General features: G+C 42.2%; 1 protein-coding gene across 1 annotated transcript; it reads right to left on the bottom strand.

The window, feature by feature from the left end:
- Positions 1-2,145: 2,145 nt before the first annotated feature.
- On the bottom strand, positions 2,146-26,104 carry LOC149443320 (adhesion G protein-coupled receptor F3-like). The gene is made up of 10 exons (XM_089655659.1): positions 26,082-26,104; positions 23,099-23,125; positions 19,170-19,709; positions 15,345-15,394; positions 14,637-14,801; positions 9,973-11,307; positions 9,339-9,380; positions 8,510-8,563; positions 6,320-6,361; positions 2,146-4,831 (listed from the first exon to the last, which is right to left on the bottom strand). Exons 3-9 carry the CDS (start codon positions 19,633-19,635, stop codon positions 6,335-6,337), a joined length of 2,139 nt encoding a protein of 712 aa, XP_089511785.1. The 5' UTR covers positions 19,636-19,709; positions 23,099-23,125; positions 26,082-26,104; the 3' UTR covers positions 2,146-4,831; positions 6,320-6,334.
- Positions 26,105-26,306: the final 202 nt, after the last annotated feature.

Below are 26,306 nucleotides of genomic sequence, written 5' to 3' on the forward strand. Positions count from 1 at the left end.
ACCCCCCACCTCACCCCCTCGGTCTCCGCCCGAATCACACACCTACTGAGCGACATATCAGATTGGATGTCGCTCCACTTCCTTAAACTGAACCTCTCCAAAACCGAGTTTCTTGTCTTCCCCCCAGCCCGGACACCATCCCCCATTGACTTCTCCGTCACATCCAACAACGCCACCATCAAACCCGCCCCGCAGGCCAGAGTACTTGGTGTCTTTCTGGACTCCAACCTATCCTTCCAGCCCCAAGTCCAATCTTTAACAAACTCGTGCAGACTCCACCTCCGCAACATCGCCAAAATCCGCACGTTCCTAACCCCAGAAACCACTAAACAGCTCATCCACTCCCTCATAATATCACGACTCGACTACTGCAACTCCCTCCTCACTGGCCTGCCTCACCGCTGGCTATCCCCGCTTCAGTCGTTCCTGAATACGGCTGCCAGACTCATTCACCTTTCCAACCGCTCCATCTCCGCCACCCCCCTCTGCCAATCCTTCCACTGGCTTCCGATTGCGCAACGGATCAAATTTAAAATCCTAACACTGACGTACAAAGTCCATCATACTGCCCCGAACTACATCACTGACCTAATTTCCAAGTACCGCCCAGCACACACACTCCGCTCCTCACAAGACCTCCTTCTCTCTAGTTCCCTGGTCTCCTCCTCCCATGCCCGCCTCCAGGACTTCTCCAGGGTGTCACCCATCCTCTGGAACTCCCTGCCCCAACCCATCAGATTATCACCTACTCTCCTCTCCTTTAGGCGCACCCTGAAAACCTATCTCTACAGGGAAGCCTACACCACCTCCTCCTAACTTGTCGACCTCCTCCACTCTTCCTACTACCCCATCCCCCATAGCTATCTCCTCCTGTACCACCATCCCCTCCCTCCTAGATTGTAAGCTCGAAAGAGCAGGGTCCTCGAACCCCTCGTATATCGCATTGTATTGGTATTGTTCTGTCACATGTTCTGTCCCCCTTTGTAATGTACAGCGCTGAGCGAACTATTGGCGCTTTATGAATACTGTATAATAATAATAATTATCGCAACTACTTAGTGTATCCAGGTAAAGTATTTCGTTTTTTTTTTCAGGACAAATTGGGCTTTTATTTGGTACTAAATTGTAATAGATACCTCCCCTTTTTTTTTATCAAAGATATACTGGCACAAATTAGTAAAAATAAATGTTTTTTTTAATTTAGCTGTATATTTCTTGCTCTCACCACAAGCTACCACCAAAGAAAAACTGAAAACAAATTTTCCTACTCCTGCCAATCAAATTGATACTGCATGTGTATAATATTTGTTGTTTGTACCCCTTGTAGGGCCCAGAAACAATAGTGCATATTTTGCTTTTTTATCCTACCTAAAACACACTTCCACTAACACTAAATGACACTGATACTAAATTAAAAAAACATTTTTTTATAATAGCTAAAAAAAACCCTGACCTTTGATCCCAACCTTTGACCCTGACTTTGACTTTGAGAATGACCTTTGTCCCTCACCCTGACCTAGGTATTTGATAATTATTTTTTACCTGCTTTTTTCTGTTTACAATATTCTCCACTAGCAAGGAGCAAGAGATACAATTAATCTTTTTCTCCATTCAAGAGGAGAAATAGAAACACAGGAGAGAGCTGCACACTGACTGATCAAATTGATAACTAGTCGCAGGCTATCACAGCAATCAGGTGATCTGGATCGGGTCCTCCTGCCTCCAGATCATTACTGTGCATGTTCTCAGCACAAACACTGCATATATGCAGCCCCACGGATAAAGATCCACTTCTGTGAGGCCACATATAAGTGTGCATTTGACAGGGAGGGGATAAGACGACATTGTACTTCTTTAATCATCTAAGGTTTTTGATTTGAGAATACCCTGATGAGTTTGCATCCTGTGATATTATCTACGTAGCTTTTTTTTATATACCTCAACACTGTTTCTGTTTACAGAATAAAATCCTGTTGTTCAGACACCTCCCAATTTTTTCTTTGAAACAGTCCTGCAACCGTGAAAGGGAGACGTCTGGTCAAGTTTTATTATTCTATATTCTGGGGCTATTCTCCACCTAACGGGAGGGTACACCAGTGTTGCCAACCTACCAAATTGAAATTCACTGACATGACACCCAAAACATACTGGCACCGCCAAGTTTTTAATGTCATTTCCAAGAGTTACACAATTACAATTTTAAGTACAAATTTCAATATTTAAGCTACAAATAAGTACAATATGCAATCAGAAATGTAATTTGTAAATTGTTTTTCCCCCACAGAAACATTGATTTCCTCCCACATAGAGACCACTTTGTTTAACCCCCACAGAGAGACCACTTTGTTTTGCCCCCACAGAGAGACCACTTTGTTTTACCCCCACAGAGAGACCACTTTGTTTTGCCCCCACAGAGAGACCACTTTGTTTTGCCCCCACAGAGAGACCACTTTGTTTTACCCCCAAGGGGGACCACTTTGTTTTTGCCCCCACAGAGACACTGATTTGCGCCATAGAGAAACCACTTTGGTTTGCCCCCACAGAGAGACCACTTTGTTTTACCCCCACAGAGAGGTCACTGTGTTTTTGCCCCCACAGAGACACTGATTTGTGCCATAGAGAGACCACTTTGTTTTATCCCCACAGCACAGAGAGACTGCTTTTTCCCCAGAGAGAGAGAGAGAGATACTGTTTTGCCCCCACAGCAAGAAGAGCAAGAGACCAGCACATGAGAGAGTACCTGAGCCTCACATTCATGGGCGTGTGCATCATTGTCTCCAGCACTGCTTATAACCTTACATTACATACAGGCCTTTCCACCCGAGGCCAAGGGGGGCTCCAATGAAGCTTCTCTGTTGAGACAAGTCCATCTGGCACCTCCTGAGCTGGGTTTTCATAGTGGTTGGCACCATGGAGGCTGAGCACCCAATCAACAATGGTCTTGGACTTGGGCAGCTCTGGAACTTTGCATGTGCAGTTTCAAGCCGAGCCATCTCTACAATTTCCACTGGCACATTTCTCCTGTTACTGACATTTACGGGCAGGAGAAAAGTGCCAGGTTTTGACTGGCTGTCCATAAAATAACAGAAGGTTGGGAAAACTGATGTACACTGGAATAAGAAATAGAGAGAGATAGAACTGACTGACCCAAACAGCACAATGGAATAGCTCTGTAGGCTTTGTGACAGTACAAGGTTCCTTCACTGTGTAAGTGGTCAGCAAAAGGACACAGGGTTTGCACTTTTGCTGAGTGCAGGACTAGGGAGCAGATGTTCTGAATGGAGAATACTGCTTTTGCAGTTTTCTCCGGGTTTTGGTATTCCTGGAAGGGGCTCCCTAGTTTGGAGATTCCATAGTTCCTTGGGCGAGACGGAATCTCCAACCCAGTGTCCGGGTTTTGTGGAGGAACAGCAGGGTGTGTGCCCAGGTGCACACAGCCCTTATAATGGAGGTTTAGTAATACCTCAGGGCTCCACCTAGGAGAGACAGGAGGTCTCCTACAGGAGTCAGAGGGGCTGCAGGTGGAAGCTGGAGTAAGAATGTCTGCAAGAGACTGAGTTAATGGCCTGAGGATTAGGCAAGAGGAGCTGTGTGCATCCTAGAAGCTTGGGGCTGTGTGCGTTAAGGAGCTCAGGGTTGTGTGCGTTAAGGAGCTCAAGGCTGTGTGCGTTAAGGAGCTCAAGGCTGTGTGTGTTAAGGAGCTCAAGGCTGTGTGCATTAAGGAGCTCAAGGCTGTGTGCATTAAGGAGCTCAAGGCTGTGTGCCTGGAAGAGCTGGTGGTTGGAAGGACCAGTGTCTATAGAAGCAGTGCTGCTGAAGAGTAGCCATATGGGCTAGTATTTTCATTTGGCATGGCAACGAGGAAGGCATGGGAAGGAGGAAGGCAAAGGTTGAAGGAAGGAATGGGAATGAGGAAGCCATGGGAAGGAGGAAAACATGGGATGAAAGAACATATGGGAGATGAAAAGCATGGGGAGGAGGAAGACATGGATAGTGGGAAGGCATGGAAAGGAGGAAGACATGGATCAAAAGAAGACCTGGAGGGAGAAGTCATAGGAAGGAGGAAGACATGCGAAGGAGGAAGACATTGGAAAGAGGAAGGCATGGCAAAGTTGAAGGCATGGGAAGGAGGAAGGCAAAGGTTGAAGGAAGGAATGGAAATGAGGAAGCCATGGGAAGGAGGAAAACCTGGGATGAAAGAACATATGGGAGGTGAAAGGCATGGGGAGGAGGAAGACATGGACAGAGGGAAGGCATGGGAAGGAGGAAGACAAGGGTAGAAGGAAGGAATGGGAAAGAGAGAGCCATCGAAAGAAGGAAAACATGGGATGAAAAAACATATGGGGAGGTGAAAAGCACAGGGAGGAGGAATTCATGGGAAAGAGTATGAGGAAAATATACAGAAGGTGATGAAGAAGAAAGGGATAGAGAAGGAAGTGAGGTCTGGTGAGGAGTTAAAAAGGAGGGCAGTTGACCCATAGAGTAACTGTACTGAAGAAAAGCTTTGTTATTGAAACTATACTGAGGTACCTAAGATCTGTAAATATATTTTACACATCTATGCGAAGAGTTGTATTGTTCACTCTAAGTAACATAAGAATATCTCTCAAGATTTTGTTCTTGGTTAATTTATCCCAGTAGTCCAGAAATGGCCCTGGAAATTATAAAAGGCATTTATTTGCAAAATCCTTGGGATATGAGTAAATATTCTCCTTTTTTTTTCACTCCGTTGTTTCTTGCTGCTCCATATATTCACGATTGTATTATATTTGCTGCAGCCTCCTGGGGATATCTGTATGACAGGCAGTGCAGTCAGGATTCTTATAGACAACTACAAGGAAAACAAAGGCAGGTTAAAATGTACTATTTGATTTTACCAATACCTACATTTGTGACTTTTTTTCTGTCGCTTTGAAAGGAATAGTCTATAAAGCTATCAGACCATGTTTTAACACAAACCTGTGCTTTGCTGATGCCTAAAAAAGCAACAGGTTCTCTTTATTTCCTTCCTGTCCAGCTTCACCCAGTCACCTTTCCTTTATTCCTCCACTGCTCTATCCAGCTGTCAAGTGTGAAGAAAGATAGCCCCGTGTAAGCTCTAAGTCAATTAAACTGGAGCTTACACAAGGATGAGGACTCTTTCTGTTCCCATGGAACAATGCTGGCCAATCACTGAGCACCAACACTGTCTCATGAGAAGGGGACGAGAAGGGGGGTCACATGCTCCTCCATTCCTCCATACAAAGATGTATCTGGAATTTACTCTGAAGGCTAAATGAGAAGCAGGTGGGGGAAGGAGGCTACTGCCATTGTTGACCTACTTTTGAGAATGCTAGTTTCTTGGCTTTTTTCTAAAAAAATTCAAAGTCAAGACCAAGTAGGCTGATTAGGGCCATTAAAGACAATTCTTATCTAATTACATAAAAATTCAAATTACTGACCAAGGAAGGCAGCCAGGCAACTAGCAGTTTTCACAGTAAAAGTCCAGTAGTGGCAGGTGCTATGTTTCTCTCAAAGCAGCTGAAGCCAGGATCCTGGCATCATATTTTTCAGCTGGCGATCAGCTTTCCAGTAAAAGTAGTCCGAGCAAATTTACAGCAGCCTGATCACTTTTACAGGGCTTGGAAGGGGCCCCCTCCTGCCGCCGTTCCTGCAGGGGGTAGCCCAGGACCATTCAGCCCAGCACTCAGATTGGCAGCCTACAGGGGAGATGGAGGAACATCCATTCCCCAATCTCCTCTGTGACTAAAGAAGCTGGAAGTGGTAAGGATTTTGTCAGATGATGGTTTTCCTTGGTTGGTACAACCAGAGAAGAATCTGATCAAACACATCTGATCTCCCCTTCCCTTTTAAGGGCAGGGGAAATATTGGGGGTCCCATAGACACCTGATCTCTCAAAAAAAGAATATCTGTCACTGCCCAAAGATATCACAAGGGTCTTGCTCACCCCTTGTGATAGCAATAACATTACATGAACAAAAATATTAAAAAGTGTAAAAAACAATTAAATATAATAAATAAATAAAAGTAATTAAAAAATGAAAAGTACCCCCATTCCCCTATGCTTGTACATAGATGCAAACGTGCATGTAGATTCAGCAAGCACATTTAAACTGCAATTGCACCATACTTGTGGTACCGCCATGAACATCTGAGTGATGTCAACTCTAAATCATTAACCTTTAGAGGTTTTTAAAGCATTGCCTATTAACAGTTTTAGGTACCATAGTTTGTTACCATTTCACGTGTACAATTTTAAATCTTGACATGTTTGGCATCTATTTACTCGACAAACCATCATATTTTATATTTTACACACCGTATATAAGTGACTTCAGGTAGTGCTGTTTGTTGTTTCTCCCTTAAAAAAGAAAAATCAGTTATTGGTCAATAAAACATATACTGAGTGAATGGATAGCAAGCCCCATTTGGTGGTACTAACCCCTTAAAATGTTGCTGTACAGATTTTAATTAAGAAAAAAAATATCATTCAGTACTTTTGTTTTGCTTCCAAAGGTTAGGTCAAAGATCCTACCCAGATGCAGCAACATCCTAGCGTGGAATGCTAGGCAAATGTAGTTTTTGGCTCTTTTTGTGGTCTAGGGAGCAGTGATTGTTTGTTCTGGTCTGTGGGTGCTTCCTAAGGTGTTTGTGATCAGAGTGACACTGCCCCCCACCTGTCCCGCTGCCCCCCTCCTGTGATGCTGCCTTCCACTTGTCCTGCCCCCTGTGACACTCCCTCCTCTCTTGCTGCCCCCCTGCTGTCCCACTGCCTTTCTTTAGTCTTGCTGCCCCCAATCTGTCCCCCTCATGTTTTGCTGCCACCTCCTGTTCTGCTGCCCCCCACCTGGAGCCTGGAGGTGGAGGTCATGAAATGGAGGAGATGTGACTGCAGGAGGAGGAGGACGTGGGATGGAGGAGATGGGACTGCAGGTGGAGGAGGACATGGGGTGGAGGAGATGGGGCTGGAGGAGGAGGACATGGGATGGAAGAGATGGGACTGGAGGAGAAGGAGGACATGGGATGGAGGAGGAGGATGTGGGATGGAGGAGATGGGACTGCAGGTTGAGGAGGACATGGGATGGAGGAGATGGGACTGGAAGAGGAGAAGGACATGGAATGAAGGAGATGGGACTGGAAGAGCAGGAGGACATGGGATGAAGGAGATGGAACTGGAGAAGGATGTGGGATGGAGGAGATGGGACTTAAGGAGGAAGAGGACATGGGATGGAGGAGATGGGACTGTAGGAGGAGGACGTAGGATGGAGGAGATGAGAATGGTGGAGGATATGGGATAGAGAAGATGGGACTGGAGGAGGAGAACGACAACATGGGATGGAGGAGAGGGGACTGGAGGAAGAAGAGGACATGGGGAGGAGGAGATGGGGCTGGAGGAAGTAGAAGACATGGGATGGGGGAGATGAGACTGGAAGAGGAAGACATCGGATGGGGGAGATGGGACTGGAGAATGAGGACATGGAATGGAGAAGGAGGATGACATGAGATGATACTCGGTAGGAGGGCCAGTAGGTGAATTTGGTGGCATGGCCAGTGGGCAGGTCAAGCCCGAGGGGAGGGCCCAGGCCTAAAGTTGTGTAAGGGGCCCCAAAATTTCTGATGGCTGTCCTGCCAGCGGCACTCCACTCTACTGTCAGTGTTACAACTGCCCAGTCTACACACCCACTGTCACAATTCAAAAACTGCAGGGAGTTTTGTAATGAATGAACTACAACTACCTGCAACCATTGAGGCAGATAACCTGTAGTTCTCAATGAACTACAAGTGTGCTGGTAGGCGCACTCGTAGTTCATTGATCTTCCTGGACTTTAGCAACTGCCTGTTCGTATTGGAATTATAGGCAGACAGCTCTGCTGGCAGTTCACAAGATCCTGACATTTGCATTTTTTAAGGTAAATTTGGCTTTTAATTAGTTTTTATAAACTCCAATATTCCCTTTTTTCAATAGCATTTTTGGTCTTGCTGTTTTCATTTTTTTTAAATACCTAATAATTTTACAATTGCATTTGTTTATTTCTCTAGCACCAAATGTAAAAAAAAAAATGCTTTGTACCAGAAACATGATTCTAGTGTCTTCCATAAAAGGGACAAAATCGAGAAGCAAATTTGTAAACCTTAATTTGTTTTTTAACCCACAAATCTGTACTTGGAATTTTATTTAACCCTTATACTTAACCCTACCCATTGTCTTTATTTACTTCTTTATTTCTTCCCTAAGATTTTTTCTTTTTTGTACCATTTTAAATTCATGTTAGTTTTTGTAGCACCAAATTATAGAGCTTTGACATCCTTGCCTTAGGTGCCAGTGGACCTTATCCCAACACTGCAATGATGTGCTATTGATGATTCTTAGTGATTTATGATAAAGTCTGACGAGAGTTCATTTGTTTTTCACTTTAACAATACCATTAAATTGTGATAATCTCCATAGAACATAGTAAGAAGCACTGGGATCTGCTGTTAAAAGGTTCAGGTTCGTGATCTTCCTTACCAGACTGTTTGAGTTGGAGTTTTTCTTGAAAACGTCTTTTAGAGCTTCAATCACCTAAAATATAAAATGGAAAAAAATACAGTAATTTATTACAATATGTAAAAACGAATTACAATATGTCTGTGTATTGATCCCTTTAGCAAACATCTGTAATATATCTCTATTTCTTCTTTATCAATGTCTATATTTATATTAATATACAGTACATTACAATAACAAATAACATGTTTCATTCATTTTCTCTCTCCATTTCTTCTTCCTTCTCTTCCCCAACCTCTTCTCCTTCCCTCCTATACTCTATCCTTCCCTTTTCACTTCTCCTATCCTCTCTTCCCTCCTCCTCCAGTCTTCTCCCTTCTGTTCATTTATTTTCTGGGTCTCTTCTCCCTTCCCTTCTTTTTTCCTCCTGTGCTCTCCTTCACACCCTGTAGGCCATGTAGGCTTTGGATACTATGGTCGCACCAAGTCCACTGGTCAGTGCCCTAGTCAATGGTTAGAGCAGTGTTTCTCTACCTTTTTTCAGCCAAGTCACCCTTTAAAATTATGGACAATTTCAAGGCACCCTCTAAAATTATGGACAGTCCCAAGACACCCTCTAAAATCATGTACATTCTAGAGGCACCCCATTCTAAAATGTAAAAAAACCTATTCTAATAGCTTTATATAATGCAGCAACATCCACACATCTAGGAGACCAACAAAAGAGGTGATTTATTCTTCCAAATCAAATACACTTTTGCACACTAGTACTGACTAGTATTACAGTGTTCGTCTCAGTTTTACTCCAATACTGAGCTAATGTGTTGTATTTTGCAAAAGTATTACTAACCTTTTTATCCATAAGACACCCAAACAGTAGAAGGAAAAACCCCTACAGAATACAAATAATAATACTGTATTATTATGTTACGCTACATTACATTGTATGAGTTGACATTTTCCTATATTTGGAACACTGTCTTTCGAAAGGTTTTAAGCACCTGTCTAAATAAAATATGGGAGCTGCCAGTGGTGGGCTTCACTATTTTATGGGTTAATGATCTGAAAAAAATGTAACTAGTAAAAGGGAGGGCAAAACAAGAAGTAGCGCTTATACCTGTTAGTAGGTACCGCCACATGCCTTGGAATTGCTGTAACAGTCAATGGTCAGATGCACCTTACTGTAGGTCTGATCCTCACACTGAAATAAGTTTGGCCGATAGACCAAGAGCATATAAAAAGCATTTGGTGGCATTCGTTAGGGGCACCACCACTGACCCTACCCCCTCCCATTTCTTTGCTGTATGGCCAAACGTTTTCTTTAAAGTCAGATTTACACTACGCTTTCTGTTAATGCAGTACATGTATGTGCATTACGGCACATTGCTTTAGGCAGACATCTATGACTTGGTTAGAATCTGTAGGGCCTGTCCTGTAACATTATACATATTTAAATGACAAAAGCAAACCTTTCTGATGATTACCTGGAGAGGGTTGAGCAAGGCAAATAGGTAGTGCAAAAAAACAGCCTTTGGGTATATGTACAATGGGATCCCAAGAGCCCAAGTCAATCCAAACTGTGGGGTGCAGAACAAAACCGCTTTCACCAGCTTCCCAACCACCTCGTCATCCTCACTTTTCCCTTCAGAGGCTGACGACTTCAAGATTATTGCAATCACAACCACCAGGATGAGAATATTTCCACTTATAATTATAATGGCAGGGATGGCAAACAGCATAAAGGCACCATATCTGTTATCCAACCAGCAGGCATGGCTCATCAGGTACTTATTAGGATAATACACACCAAAAGTGCTCCCGGCTATAGCAATTGGACAACCATATCCAAGTATGACAGAAAGGTACAAAAATTCTCTTTTGGTAATGTGATGGAAGACGAAGAGTAACCGACACACCAAGAACAGGCCCTGCACCAATGTCCAGGAAAAGAAGGCCAACAATGAAAAATGAGTAACGAAGGCGAGTATATTGCACACAAAACGATGTGATGTGATGTCAAAGAGGCTGGACGCCAAGAAAAATACATTGCTGATTAGCAGAAACACAGCTATATGAATAATGCAAATGTGTCTGTACAAAGCAACCGAGCTCTTGGATTGTTTCAGAAGAAAGACTTCTATGGCGATACAATTGATAAGAGATCCTATGGAGACAGGAAGCAGAATCTTCGTGAGAATATCCAAGAGCACAGAGCTCTGGTTTTCTTCTGGTATATAGCCCGCCATAAGAACTGAGAAGGAGGTCAGGTGATTACAGGCACAGGAAGTACTGCCATTGATAACTGTAGTATTACAACCCTCCGATGACCATTTGTTTGTACTTAAATTCCAAAACACGCATACTGCAGTTTCATTACATGTGTTGTTGTTACATGTGAAGTCCATATAAATATTCAGAGAGTGGTCACTTTTGTTATTTACTATGGCCACATTGGTCCATATATAACTGGCCAAAAAATAAGACAGGCCATCAGAACGGTCATACGGGATGTTAAAGCTGCCAGGTTTTGGTGCATAGATCATGGATAGTATATTAATGACATTCCCAGAAGACTTATTAATGTCCTTCATCGACAGGAACACAGTGGCCCCAGACAAAAGCTCTACATAGATATCCTCCTTGAGGCCATCAGGATTGAAGACAGTACAGGAAATGTCAAAATCACGAAAGAAAACATGGAAGGGCTCAGATGTAACCTTCATTGTTGAAAAGATGTTCTCAATGCTTTGCAGCAACTGTAGATTTAGATCTGACGTGCCTATGTAGTCTATTATCAGAATGATAATGGAAATAGTTTGCTGCAAGAAAATAAAGTTAATCATAAGAATGGAATTTCTAAGCTTTTAAAACGGTTTATACATAAATAGATAGAGTATCATCAATTTATCATCTCACCTCAAAACAATTAAAATATTAAAGTATACTAAATGCCCAAACTAATTTCTGCCATTCGTGGATCAAAGTGCAGATTGACTGCCACTTCCTGTCCTGTAGACATATCTACTGAACAGCAAATATCTCCAAAGTCAGGTTGAATCCCCAGTGGAAGATTTCCCCTCAATTTCAGTTCTGGTGACAACTGAAATTTTTGGTATTTTTTCTAACTTTCAGTCCTGGTGATAATGGTAGGCAGGACAAATAGAGAGGGCGATTCTCCCCAGTGGGGACACAGTCACAAATAGAAAGCTTCAAAACCTTAACTGCGTATTTCACAAATAAACTCCCAATATCAAATAAAAAATATATCACGGCCAAAAACATACAGTATAAGTCCCAAAAAAATTATATAGTCCCAATTGGTGCAAAAAGTGCCCGTGCTCTGATATTAATATGGTGCTCCACTTGACAGTGCCCTTGTGCCCCACATGGAGTTCCACTCATGGTAACCAACTATCACTAGTGTGGTCAACAGCGCTTTAGGGGCAAAGTCTTTATGCAATCCGCCCCATTGTATTTATCAGAAAAATGAATAGGCACAAACTTCCTCACACACACTCCTCTTGTGGAAAGCATTCCCAGAAGAGTGAAGGCTGGTGCAGCCATAAAGGGAAGGAAGAAGGCAACTCCATATAAATACCCATGGTTTGGGAATGGGATGTCCAAGAAGCTCATATAGATGTGATGGGCAGGTGTCTAAAATCTTTTGACCTTATAGTAGATAGTATATAATGTGAGAACATTATCGTTCAAAATGCAATCCCACTATTCCACCTACAAAAAGATATTTGCATACTACGTGACATACTACCATCAGTTGCAATTGGCCACTAGGACCAAACACAGTCACATGGGTATTGATTTATTAAAACTGTAGAGTGTTAAATATGGTGCAGTTCTGCATAGAAACCAATCAGCTTCCTGTTTTTTTGTTAGAACTTAATTGAACAAGCTGAAGTTAGAAACTGATTGGTTACTGTGCACAGCTGCACCAGATTGTGCACTCTCTAGTCTTAGTAATCAACCCCATGGGAGGAGTTCACATTCTATTCAATGCTGCAATTGCAGAGGTGGCGGAAGGAGCAGCGAGAGAGCACTTTTAAAGGTGTGAACATGGTTCAGAAGGGCAGTATTTTCAATATGAAGCTAAGATCAAGAGCACAACCTCTAATTAGCAGCAGAAATATTCAAAACTAACTTTAGAAAATATTTTTGTACCAAAAGAGCAGCATGCTTGTGTAACACCTCTGGTGTGTATAGTTAGGTACATTTAGTTTGGCTCACAAGTGGGGTTCAAGCTCAGGTCAGGCTGGAGGGCTCTGAAGGTCAGGTCTCTGTCACTTCTTCCTGTGTTCTGGAAGTTTCCAGAAACTTCTAGAAGCTAGTGGGCAGGGGGTACAGGGATCTGAATATTCATGGGATATTTACCAATCTCCAGGCAGGAGGCCTGGCAGAATGGTAAGATGTGTCCATAAATATTGAAGAGCCTGACCAATGGAGTTTGTTTCAGGTTAGAGTATGGAGTGCTGAATCAAAGATTGTGAGGCCTGGAGGGGACCCAAGGGCTGGGGGCAGTAGCTAAGGAAGGAAGGAAAGGAGTAATTTAGTCAGAGATCTCCAGAACCCTTCAGTCTCATCCAGGAGACACCCTGTATTGCAAGAGAGGACCTGTACAGGAGAGGGCCAGAACAGTAGTCTTTGCCAAGCAGTAGGATTTCCAGGGACAGTGTGAGTACCTCTATTTACCACCTCCTGAGTCAACAAAGGGATAAGGCAGCAGAATGCAATATTTAGCTAGCCTAAACAGGCCACATCTTATCTTAACCCTTCCTTTGCTCAGGGATTCACTCGTAGAAGCCAGGTGTGCTCTCTATATTCCCTCTAAGGGGACATAGAGCTCCTGCATACAATTGGGGCTTTGCTATATTTTTTCTAAGGGGACATAGAGCCCCTAAAAACAAATGGGATATCCGCTACTGATCCATTAAGGACTGACATTATTCCAGAGGGAGTACAGTCTAGGATCCATTCTCCTGCAAGTTGTGCATAGAAAAGTTGTCCTCTAAGTTAGCTTTTTTCACCCTGGGGTGAATTGAGGTTTCTTCGGGGGTGCCTTAGCAAAATGTCTACAAATTGCCCAAAACCTGTATATAAGCTAGCGGGTGGAACAAGCCTACCTTTTAGTGACACAAAGTTACAGGTTTTCATTGTGCACCATTATGACCTTCTAGCCACCGGTGTCCTAACAACCAATGGCATCATCAGTTGATAAGGAGGATGTTGGTTCCCTGCACAGCATCCTTGTTTGATGCTCCCCTGCCCCTCTCCTTCAGTAGTGGGGTCACATTAGCTCAGTGATGGAGAAAATCTGGAAGAATAAATCATCTCCATCTCTGGGTGTCCTACATGTGTGGATGTTGCTATTAGAATAGTTTTCTACATTTTAGAATGGGGTGCCTCAAGACTGTCCACAATTTTGAGGGTGCCTCTGGACTGTTCATAATTTTAGAGGGTGCCTTGACTGAACAAAAAGGTTGAGAAACACTGCTCTAAGTCGTTGTTGATCTCAGCTTGGCCATCCAACCCAAGGATGTCCAAATTATGGCCCTTCAGCTGTTGAAGTACTACAAGTCCCATCATGCCTCTGCCTCTGGGTGTCTTGCCTGTGGATATCAGAGTCTTGCAAGGCCTCAAAGGGACTTGCAGTTCCTCAACACCTGGAGGGCCATAGTTTGGACACCCCTGCCATAACCCCTTATCCCCATCCAATTTTATACTCCCTCAATAAAACATAAAAAACAAGCCCAAGGACTGGTTATTGACTGTGGATGCAAGTTGGAAAAGGTCATGGTGCATGGCTAAGCAGGATTAGGGGGACCCAAAAACAGGGTAGCGCTACACTTGGAACAGACTTCCAGAAGAGATATGGAGGCAGGAAACAGTAAGTGAATTTAAACATGCCGGAAACAAATATGTTCTATAAAAAAGAAAAGAAAAAATGGGCAGACTTGATGGACCACTTGGTCTTTTTCTGCCACCACTCTTCTATCTTTCTAGGTTTTTGTCCTCTGTTTTTCTTTTGGGCTCATCTTCCACAGTTCGGGTCCTCTTAGATGATAAGTATCTTCTATTGTAATTAGACATCTTTATATAACTGGAGTCTTGCTTTAGGTATAAAAAATATACTCACTTTTATCGTTTCCACATCGAATTTGAGATTTAATTGCAAAGCCTTGTCTGTAACATTGCCGATAATACTCAGAACCAACTGTACGTCATAATCACTGTAACCAACCTGGGCAGCTTTGGCCAAGAGATTGCTAAGAGAATTTATGATATCAGGTCCCAAAGAACTCTGAAGGAACAAAGACATTCGTATTACACCTTTACACAAATCTTGAAGGATTCAAAAAACTGCTACAAATGATATTATCATATCCTTCCTAAACTGTATGTGACTTGCTGTTATACCACCTTTGGAAAATGAAATTCCTTTACTTTGTCCAAAAAGAAATGCATTTTATTGAGTGTCCCAAAATAAAAATATGCATAGTTTTGGAAAGTACCCTGAGAGATATTTTGACATTTGAAATGTCCAAAGTGAGAGATAATTAGGAATGAGTGAAACTAAAAGTTTGTCATGTACCTGAAATTTCAATAAAAATAGGGAAATTCTGGCCAAGGTTTAAGATTTTGGGGCACGTCAGTGGAAAATTAGGGTGGCTTTTGTTTGTTTTTTTAATAGAGTAATGGACTTTACATTTCTCCTAGGTGTGTTGTTTTTTTTTTTAATTTTCCACAAAGAAAATTGCAGATAGTAGGAAAATATATAATATAAAGAAATGAAAGGAACAGTACATAAACAACAATCAAATACACACAAAAAATACACACTTACCGAGTTGGCTTTTTTCAACAATTTCTCCAACTCAACAGTCAAATTAAAACCTAATAAATAAAAAAAGTTAATACAAAAGGGTTTGCTAGAAAGTTACTCTTTATAGTTATACCCATTTTCTGAAAACAAAAAAAAAGATGATAGTCACTATCCAGACCTGAATGTGAAAAACGTACTTATGGGCCAATTGCATAAGTATTGGGGGTATAACACCTGATCGTTGCATTTTTTACCATTTTTTGGGGTGTTTTGACATGCATTTAAGGCATTTTTGAATGTTGGCATTTTTTATTAGCCAATAGAGAAAATTATAATGTTTCATCTTTTGTTGCTATTTTTTTCAGCTTTTTCATCTGCTTTCTCTTCTTCATCCTGGTGTTTATTTATTCAAGTATAATGTATTTATTGTTTTATTTATTTATGTATTTTTGTTAAGGTTATTTATTTATTTTAGGGAATTCACTTATTTTTTTTATAATTTATTAATTATTAATAATGGTTACATATTTATTCATTTATTATTATTTGTTTATTTTATTTATTTCATTTGAGCAGAAAAACACACTTAAACGCACAACAAAACAAAAATGCTCATAAATGCGCAAATCGCGTATTTTAATGCATTTCTACGAGGTAAAAATGCTTTAAAAATGCAACAATCTGCCTAAATCGAGCTGCAAAACTAGTTCCAAGTTTTTTTTGAGCTTCAGGCCTTTGGCTTCAGGAAACTTGGAGTGGAAATTTGAACCAGCTCCATAGAGATGCAGTTTCTCTCCTCCAGCACTTTGGAGCTTCGAGCTACAAAACGGTCAGGTGTGAATGGGGACTTAGGATAAAACTCAACTTAAAGATGACTGCCCTAAAGAAGCAGCAAAATCCAATAATCCATATTATGTGTAAAGCAGTTGCGTAACTAGAACCTTCAGGGCCCCGGTGCAAGAAACTATGAAGGGCTCCCTGACCCCTGGCCAGGGCCCTTCCTTATGAGCCCAGTAGTTGAATGCCAGGGTCTGGTGCTACTGCGACCTTTGTGACCCTGGTAGTTTTGCCACTGGTGTCAGTAGTTTTTTTTTGTTTTTGTTACTTTTTTTTTTTACCTTTTTGTAATATATATATATATTTTTTACAATAATATTTAAAAAAAAAATTTTTGGAGCCCTGTTGGGGGGCTTTGGTGAGATATCAGGGGTATCGCTTTTGAGACAGAGAAAGGAGATTGAGGACACAGCCCTCAATCTTCTTCTCTGCATCCTCAATTGCTCAGAATGAATGGATAGGAATAGCTCTGTACAGAGCTTCCTGTTCATTCAAAAACTGAAGTATAGTAAACACAGATTACTGCACTTCAGTCCATGATTCAACCTAGAGGTGTAACTAGAACCTTTAGGGCCGGTGCAAGAAACCATTAAGGGTCCTCCCACGTTGGCGGAACGCCAGGGCCTGGTCGCACGTGTCACTTTTGCGACCCTGGTAATTCTGCCATTGTTGTCAGTAGTTTTTATTTTTCTGGTTTTTTTTTTATATTATTATTTTATTTTTATTTTTTTTACCATTTTATTTATTTATTTTACAATGTAACAAAATCCAATAATCCATATTACGTGTAAAGCAGTTGCGTAACTAGAACCTTCAGGGCCCTGGTTCAGGAAACCATAAAGGGCTTCCTTATGAGCCCGGTAGTGGAACGCCAGGGTTGGGTGCTACTGCGACCTTTGTGACCCTGGTAGTTCTGCCACTAGTGTCCGTAGTTTTTTTTTATTTTTGTTACTTTATTTTTTTTGTAATATATTTTTTTTTTACAATCATTTTTTAAATTATTTTTTACAATTTTATTTGGAGCCCTGTGTCTTCATTGGACACAGCTGATCACGTGATAAAAGGCCACCGTGATTGGCCGTTTACCGTACCACGTGATCAGCTGTGTTTGTAGGGTGCGCGCTGCTGGGGGCGAGCCACTGGGGGCACGCAGGGGGCGTGTTCTGGAATGTCGTCCAGGGAACAGAACTGAGCAGAAAATAAAAGAATAGAAGAGAATAGAAAACAAAGGAATAGAAAAGAATCAATACAATAAAAAAAAAAATTGAATAGATTAGAAAAGAATAGAAAGAATATACTTGCTAAATTCAAATTTAGCATAGAATAGAATACAATAAAACAGAATAGAAAATAAAATAATAAGGTAGAAAATAAAGGAACTGAATAGAAAAGAGTAGAATTGAATAAAATAGAATAGAACAGAAAAGATTGAAAAAAAACGGAATGGAATAAATAGAATAGAAAGAATAGAGGTTGGTGAGCTTAGAAATTTGAAAATAAACCAGGTAAAATCAGAAATATTAAATATCAATATTCCAATGTCAGAGAAATTCAGTTTACAAAAAAAAGTTCCCATTTATTTGGAAGGAAAAGGAAATAGGATACTTGGGAGTAAAACTGACCCCCTCAATAAAGGGTATATATCAGGCAAATTATATCCCAATAATATATGAAATAAGGAAGAACTAAAGAGACTTTCAAAGGGAGGAGCCTCTTGGATAGGACATACTGTATAAATCTGGTAAAGATAGTGATAGTGCCAAAAATTCTGTATAAGTTCTACATGCTTCCAGTTCACCTCCCAGGATCGTTTTTCAGGATGGTAAAGAAGATGATTACTAAATTTTTATGGGCAGATAAGAAACCGAGAATTAGTTATGAGGTCCTGAGTAGAGAAAAAGGGAATGGGGGTTTGGGCTTACCTAATGTAAGGAATTACTATCTAGCAGTGATCTTATTACGAATAGTAGATTGAACATTTAATTCACAAGGGAAGGGATGGGTGAAGATGGAAGGGATCTCAATTAAGGTACACTTAGAAAAGATTGTATGGCTACCACATACTTTCGCACATTGGATGTTAATATTAGTTCACTGACAAGGAAAGTCTTCAATGTCTTCATCTAATTAGTGCGGCTAAGGGTTTGATTCCCAAGTTCTGGAAGGTTCCTGAAGCACCAAAAATTAACGAATGGATAAATAGAGTTGAAAATATTTATAGGATGGAGGAGCTATGTCATATGGAGGAGGATAAAATGGAAAAACTCAGGAAAATGTGGTTTGGTTGTTTGAAATTTAAATCCTCTGAAAGATATTCCTGGAGGGAATTGGGGGAGAAATTTAGAAGCCAGGAGAGAGTCTTAATTGTGATTCTGAGGGAGAGTAGTGCTGGAAATAAATAGATAAATAGATAAACATGAGAGTAAACATCAGAGAAGAGATAGGTCAGGAAGAGGACATGGATGCGGGAAAAGAGGATGGGGGGGGTATAATGGGGTATTATGGAATGTGTATACATGAATTTTTTTTACAAACGTTGTTCTTTTTATACTGGAAAATCAAATAAAAGTTACAAAAAAAAAAAGAAAAGAATAGAGGAATAGAATATAAAAAATAAAATAGAAAGAATACAGTCGTGTTCCGAAATGTGAATTTCTAAAAGAATAAAATAGAATAGAATAGAAAATAAAAGAAAATAGAAAAAAAATTAGAAATTTTGAAAAATGGGAATTTCCAAAAGAATAGAGTAAAATAGAACAGAACAGACGTCATCCAAAATTCGAATTTCGAATGGAATAGAACCAGCTATTCTTCATAATTCAGTTTGAATATTTTCGATTCAAATTTTATTCAAATACTTTGAATCCATTGAAAAAAAATTGAATCCGGTCAAAAATTAAAAAAACGAAATTACACTAAATTAGGAACTTAACAAATTGATCAGCAATGAAACAAACTTTTTCATTCTGCACATGTCTATGATCATAGTAGAATTTATATTTTACTCACCGGCAGAAGTGGGAGTGGACGATGAGACTGGAGTTGTAGGCAGAGTGGTTAGAGAAGCTGGGGGGGTTGTTGTGCTTAGTGGTGTTGGTGTTGTTGTGCTTAGTGGGGTTGGTGGTGTTGTGCCTGGTAGGGTTGATGGTGTTGTGCCTGGTAGGGTTGGTGGTGTTGTGCCTGGTAGGGTTGGTGGTGTTGTGCCTGGTGGGGTTGATGGTGTTGTGCCTGATAGGGTTGGTGGTGTTGTGCCTGGTAGGGTTGATGGTGTTGTGCCTGGTAGGGTTGGTGGTGTTGTGCCTGGTAGGGTTGGTGGTGTTGTGCCTGGTAGGGTTGATGGTGTTGTGCCTGGTAGGGTTGGTGGTGTTGTGCCTGGTAGGGTTGGTGGTGTTGTGCCTGGTAGGGTTGGTGGTGTTGTGCCTAGTGGGGTTGGTGGTGTCGTACATAATGTGGTTACTGGTTGTGTGGTTGCCATTATTGGCGTAGTTGCATATGTCGTGGCTAGTGGTGCTGGTGTAGTCTGTCCTATTGCAGGTGTAGTAGGTCCACCTAGAAATGTAAAGAAACAATTAAAACATTAAACTTTTTGTCTGTAATTTAAAGTGGTTCTAACGCCAAAAGGTTTTTTACCTTAAAGTGGTCGTAAACTTGAGTTAAAAAGCCCTCCAGTGGTGCACTGTCACCGCTGGCAGGGCTTCCATCTTCATCTGGTCTTCCTTCTGGGCTTGCAGGCTCTTGCCACTTGATTGGCCCAGCCGCACTGACGTCACCCCCTGAGCATTCGCATGGGAGTCTCATCCACAGCACAGAGCTCTGAAGAATGGCACGGGTATGCCGTTCCTTCATAACGCATGTGCCGGCGATGTGACCGGCTGCAGGGCCACTGAATATATCCTAGAGGGTTCATGTTTAGGAGATATTCCTTGTATCTACAGGTACGCTTTATTATAAACTTACCTGTAGGTACAAGTGTCCAGTGGGAGTTTACTCCAACTTAATGCATTCTATGTATTAATGTATAAAACCTTCCACTAGCTGCCCCCCCCCCACCAACACTTACCTGAGTCCTTCATTGATCCAGGGCCATGCCCATCTGCAGCTCTTCTCTACCCTTTCCCTGCTCTCACAGGCCTCACTGAAAGCAGCAGGAGCCAATGCTGACAGTCAAATTATGTGGGGGGTAGCTGGGCCTAGCCACTCTGTGTGTGTCTATAGACACACACACAGCCCGGCTCAGGAGAAAGTCCACACGTGTGACTCCATAGCACGCAGCTTGTCATGGGAACACATGAAGAAGAGGAGGAGCAGAGAGCACCATTGAGGAACCCCAGAGGAGGAGGTAAGGGGCAGCTCTGTGCAATACCATTGGATCACCTTTTGATTTTGATTACATACAGTACCTTATTTTAGACCCAGTGATACCATTATAAGGACTCTGAGCTTTTCTAAGCAATTAAGGCAGATCATGGCTGGTGGGAGGGGCCTAGCAGGCTGCTGTACATGGTTTCTGATATCATTACAGCACTCTGCCTCAGTACTTACCCTCAGTCTTGATACAAGCTGTCCTATGGGGGGGGGGGGGTTAGGCAAATATCAAAATGCCTTGGTGGGTGGATGTCAGTCTGGAGGAGTGGGAATTCCTAGGCAGTGAAACTTTGCCCCTTGTGCTGGGGCAAATGGAGCTTTGCCCCCTTGTGCTGGTGGTCAATGCAACTTTGCCCCCTTGTGCTGGGGGTTAGTGGAACTTTGCCCCCTTGTGCTGGGGGTTAGTGGAACTTTGCCCCCTTGTGCTGGGGGTTAGTGGAACCTTGCCCCCTTGTGCTGGGGGTTAGTGTAACTTTGCCCCCTTGTGCTGGGGGTCAGTGGAACTCTGCCCCCTTGTCTAAGTGGTCAATAGAACTTTTCCCCCTTGTGCTGGTGATTAGTGGAAATTTGCCCCCTTGTGCTGGTGGTCAATGGAACTTTGCCCCCTTGTATTGGTGGTCAGTGGAACTTTGCCCCCTTGCGCTGGTGGTCAGTGGAACTTTGCCCCCTTGTGCTGGTGGTCAGTGGAACTTTGCCCCCTTGCGCTGGTGGTCAGTGGAACTTTGCCCCCTTGCGCTGGTGGTCAGTGGAACTTTGTCCCCTTGTGCTGGTGGTCAGTGGAACTTTGCCCCCTTGAGGCATGGAGGAGCTCAGCTATGAGGAAAGACTAGAGGAACTAAATTTATTCTCTCTTGAGAAGAGGAGATTAAGGGGGGATATGATCAACATGTATAAATACATCAGTGGTTCATATAGTGAACTCGGTGTAGAGCTATTCACCCTGAGGTCATCACAGAGTACAAGGGGGCACTCTTTACGTCAGGAAAATAAATTTAATCTCCAAACATGGAAAGGTTTCTTCACAGTGAGAGCTGTGAAAACGTGGAATAGACTCCCTCAAGATGTATAAAAGAAGACATATGCGAGCGCTACCCAAAAAGACAGCCACTAGGAAACCAAAAGGTAACCAAGAAAGCCTTCAAAAATAAGTTTCAATATAATGGGTGCAGCGCTAGAGCAAAATGACAACAATAATACATATATAAATAAATTAATAAAGTGCCATATACATATGAAAAGTGCATCAATATATATATAAAAGTGCAAGGTATGATATCACCGCATGGTGACTGTAATAGTGAAAAAATGTCCCAAATAGTGTTGCAGAACGTGAGGATCTCATAAGATCATGATCAATGTGTATGAGTATCTGATCCGGGGGTGACAGATGATGTGTCTAAATAAGCAAAATGCGCACTCACCAGAAGTGCACATTAAACAAGCATTCGAGATTAATCCTGTTTTATCAGGTAAACTTAGGTCATCTGCTCCCAGGTCAAGCAAGGTTCCTACACACCATTGAATCTTCAAACGGGTGTCACAGCGTCTGGTCACGCCTGTGTTAGTCTCTCTGGGTCCCTTGGTATGTAACACCACTTAAGGTCATCTCTAGAATAGGCTTTGCGAATGACGGCACTCACAGGGAGAGCCCAATAAGGGATACCACATAGTGTGATACTGTATAAGGGATAGCTTTATTCCATAGAAAAAAAAACAGGTATGTAAATTGATAAATAAAGGACACTGACCTTAAGTTTCAGGATGGCCACCAGCGGCGGCGTGACGTCTGTATGCTGTAGCCCCCCTGACGTGTTTCGTGCTATGCACTTATTCATAGCCCGCGCCCTAAACTATCATGTCTTATTGGAGAGTTGGGCTGTCCATGGAGAGCACTTATTGAGCTAGTGGCCATGCTGGCTGAATGAACCAGGGTCTAAAAGGAGGTATGTCAATGCATAGAGCTGTACTTGAACAGAACAATCCCATTTTTCTTATGTGAAGAGAAACCAAGATTTTTTTTTGTATACGAGAACCTATTCCTGGAGGTGCATTGACAGGACAACATGGTATCATCAGGGGTAGGGGTCATCAGTTTTCTATCCCGGGAAGATAATGTACTTTCTTTTTTTTTTCTTTCTTTGGTCCTGGCTAAAAATACAGCTCCAAGCAGATGTATTCCAATCTATCCTTACCTCCTGTTATAAAACGTCTGTTGGTAACAGAACTCAATAGCTCAAGCTGAAGTTTACACACACAAGTAAATGGGTCAGAGCAGTGACTCTCCCCCCCCCCCTTCTACAGCATTGAATCCCTCCTCCTCCTCCATAAGGTTTTCAATTGGAGATGGGGGGAAAGGGGGGGGGGGGGTCTGAAAGGAGATATCCTCTGCCATGCTCTGTCTTTATAAAACACATAAACAGATATACAACAGTTGAGAACTTTTAAGAAATGACCCAAAATTATTACAGACTCCAATTAAAAAAAGATAACATGCTCAGTGTTTTGTCAGTTGCTCCCAGTGGAAATGTACAGCGTGCGATGTGGTTAGTACACATTGGTGGTCCATTACTTACTAGAAGAGAGAGTAGATGCTGTTGTAGCTGTAAAGAAAGAAATTTTGGCAGTTAAAGTGTATGTTGTGTTGTCAGAAAAACAAAGAAAACTCAGTACATCTCTGCAACACTGTATATGCACATCTCCCCATGTTGGTAATAGAACTCAATAGCTCAAGTTGAAATTTACACATACAGGTAAATGAGTTAGAGCAGTGACTCTTCCACCCTCCCACCCTTCCAGAGCATTGACTCTGCCGCCCTCCCACCCTTCCAGAGCAGTGACTCTTCCACTCTCCCACCCTTCCAGAGCAGTGACTCTTCCACTCTCCCACCCTTCCAGAGCAGTGACTCTTCCACTCTCCCACCCTTCCAGAGCAGTGACTCTGCTGCCCCCTCCCACCCTTCCACAGCAGTGACTCTGCCGCCCTCCCACCCTTCCAGAGCAGTGACTCTGCCACCCTCCCACCCTTCCAGAGCAGTGACTGCCTCCCTCCCACCCCTCTAGAGGAGTGAATCCCTCCCCTCCCTCCATACAAGTTTTCAATCAGAGACAAGGGGACTGAAAATAGACATCTACTGCCATGCCCTATATTTATAAAACAAATAAGCAGATATAGATTGTAAGCTCCAAGGATCAGGCCCTCCTATCCCTCTTGTATTGAACTGTATTGTTGCTGTATTGTCTCCCGTTATATTGTAAAGCGCTGAGCAAACTGTTGGCGCTATATAAATCCTATATAATAATAATAATAATATAACAACGGTTGAAAACCTTTAGAAAAAAAAAATTAAAATAAAAAAAAATAAAAGAAATTCCAGTTAAAATTATAAAAAATTCAGTGAGCTCCTAAACAGCTGCACTGAAATATCAAGCAGTGTCAGAGTAAAGAGCAATTTCCCCTTTCGCCATCTCCATAACATAGGAGGGAGTTGTTTCTTTGTATCTGGCAGATTAAAAGGCATTTTTTCTTTATTTATATTTTTCCCTCCTGCGGCAGTGTAAGTTGGGCTGCGCATCCCGGAGAAGACAGCGAGCAGGCAGGTAGGTGTATTTTATTGCAGGAGTGGTGAAACACATCACCACTTTGGGTGGAGATATTGCTGTAATAATACTGTAAGAGGAGCTAAGTGGAGTGCGGCTGATATTGCTTAATATTTTTGGCAGAACTTTAGTTCCACTTCAAGACCATAAAGCCATTTATCAATGGCCTGGGATTCATGTTGTTAAAAGAAGCTCATGGCTTCCCCCCATTCGCCACCCCAACCTGCGGCGGTTCCTTAGCATTCCCGTTCATCAGGGAGCCTGGGAACATGGTAAAGTAACAGGATGCCAAGCGAGTGGAGATCAAAGAACATTCATTCCCTGATCTTCTCTGTGATAACTGCAATCGCAATGAGCATTTAGCCCCTTTTGGTTTCAGTTCATTTGTTCCCAGCTACTGTGGCAGTGGAAGCAACGAATCAAGCATGATCTGTGCTTGATCAGCTGCAGAGGAGACACCAAGTCCCCATAAATAAAGCCCATCATCTGCCCATGTTATGACACTGGGGGCTCCTAGTTAGCTAAAGTTAAATGAAAAAAATAAATAAATAAATTACCATTTTCAGACGAATGCAATTTTGAGGCATGGCATGTTTGGTATCTGTTTAACTCGACACATCCCTATCTTTTATATTTTATCACAAAATTGGGTATTATATTGGGGGTTTTTTGTGCACTAAAATTCATTTTAGTGTTTTTGTTTCCTGAAATATACATTTGATAAATAGAGGCACCAATATTGTTTGACATAAAAAAAAAATTATTCTCTATCAAGTATGCAGCTCCAATAAGGTTTCCTAGGTGCCCCAGTGTAGTGTTCTCTTGGGTTCACCAATGTTCTCATGGCAGAGGGACCCAGTAGGGGGAAGTAATATGGCCAAACTGGTTCAACCTAGATGTTGGTTTGGTTTAATAGTCTTCATACAACTAAGTGTTTTGGGGGCACCCAGGTGTCTGAAGGGTATGTCAAGTGCCTAGCTTTAAATTCCGCATGTAGTGGTGATTGGAGAATTCTCATTACTGCACATCTGTTGGAAATCAGCAAATTAGGGAACAGTAGTGATTCATGAACTGTATGAATCTCTGTAGGCTACATGGATCCTGAAAAGCCCCCCTGTTGCATGCTTTGTGACTCAGGGGGATCATCACTTTCCTTGTGTTTGATACCTAAATTCTAGTTTTGGTCCTTCAGAACATGAGCTGACCTAAAAAGGGTATCAACAACACTGAGGTGTAGTCTCCAGAATCACCTCTTAGTTCCTATGGAGCCCCATGGATACAAGACACATGCTGTAGAGAGGGACTCCTCTTCCATCCAAGTCTACATGATGCCCCACCCCTCCTGGTACCCCACCCCATGTTAGTGGGCAGAAGATGTCCTGGCCTCTGACAAGTAAATAACAGGGGGACCTTAGCTCTAGGAGGGGGAAAGACGTAATCCCAGTTAGGAAAGAAGTTGAAGCCTTGTGCACCTATATTAGCCTTCAAACTGAACCTTGTCTCCTTGTGGAGGTCTATGGATCCTAGTCCTAGGATGTAACTTTTCTCCAATCAGAATTAAGCCCTGCACTCATTTATATGTATGTGTTTGCAAGTTTAAACACAAGGGGCTCTTAGTGTTGGAAGTGGGCAGGGGCCTAATCCCAGTTAGGAAAGAAGTTGAAGCCTTGTGCACCTATATTAGCCTTCAAACTGAACCTTGTCTCCTTGTGGAGGTCTATGGATCCTAGTCCTAGGATGTAACTTTTCTCCAATCAGAATTAAGCCCTGCACTCATTTATATGTATGTGTTTGCAAGTTTAAACACAAGGGGCTCTTAGTGTTGGAAGTGGGCAGGGGCCTAATTTAGACATGCAGAGAGGTTATGGCCTTCTGTTCAGCTTGAGCCTATGATCCAAGGGGCTCCAGGGGGACCTATTCCCAGGCATGTGTTTCCTTGTGATTTGGTCTTATACTTACTAGTAGGTAAGGTGACTCCTAGTAGACCTGTTGGAAACAAACAAAACATGAATACAAGTTATTCACAACAAATCAGATCATCCAAATCATTCTTATAAGCAGCAAGGATCCAGGTATCCACAGAAACAGGATGAACAGTTGTCTCATACACTTGACTGACCTAATGAACATTGTGTTACCCGAATGACAGGACTGTGAATGTAACTAATAGCATCAAGGCAACAG

This window comes from Staurois parvus, unplaced genomic scaffold (assembly GCF_062004578.1).
Source record: "Staurois parvus isolate SC_StPar_1 unplaced genomic scaffold, SC_StPar_1.0 ptg000860l, whole genome shotgun sequence".
NCBI classification, from domain to species: domain Eukaryota; kingdom Metazoa; phylum Chordata; class Amphibia; order Anura; family Ranidae; genus Staurois; species Staurois parvus.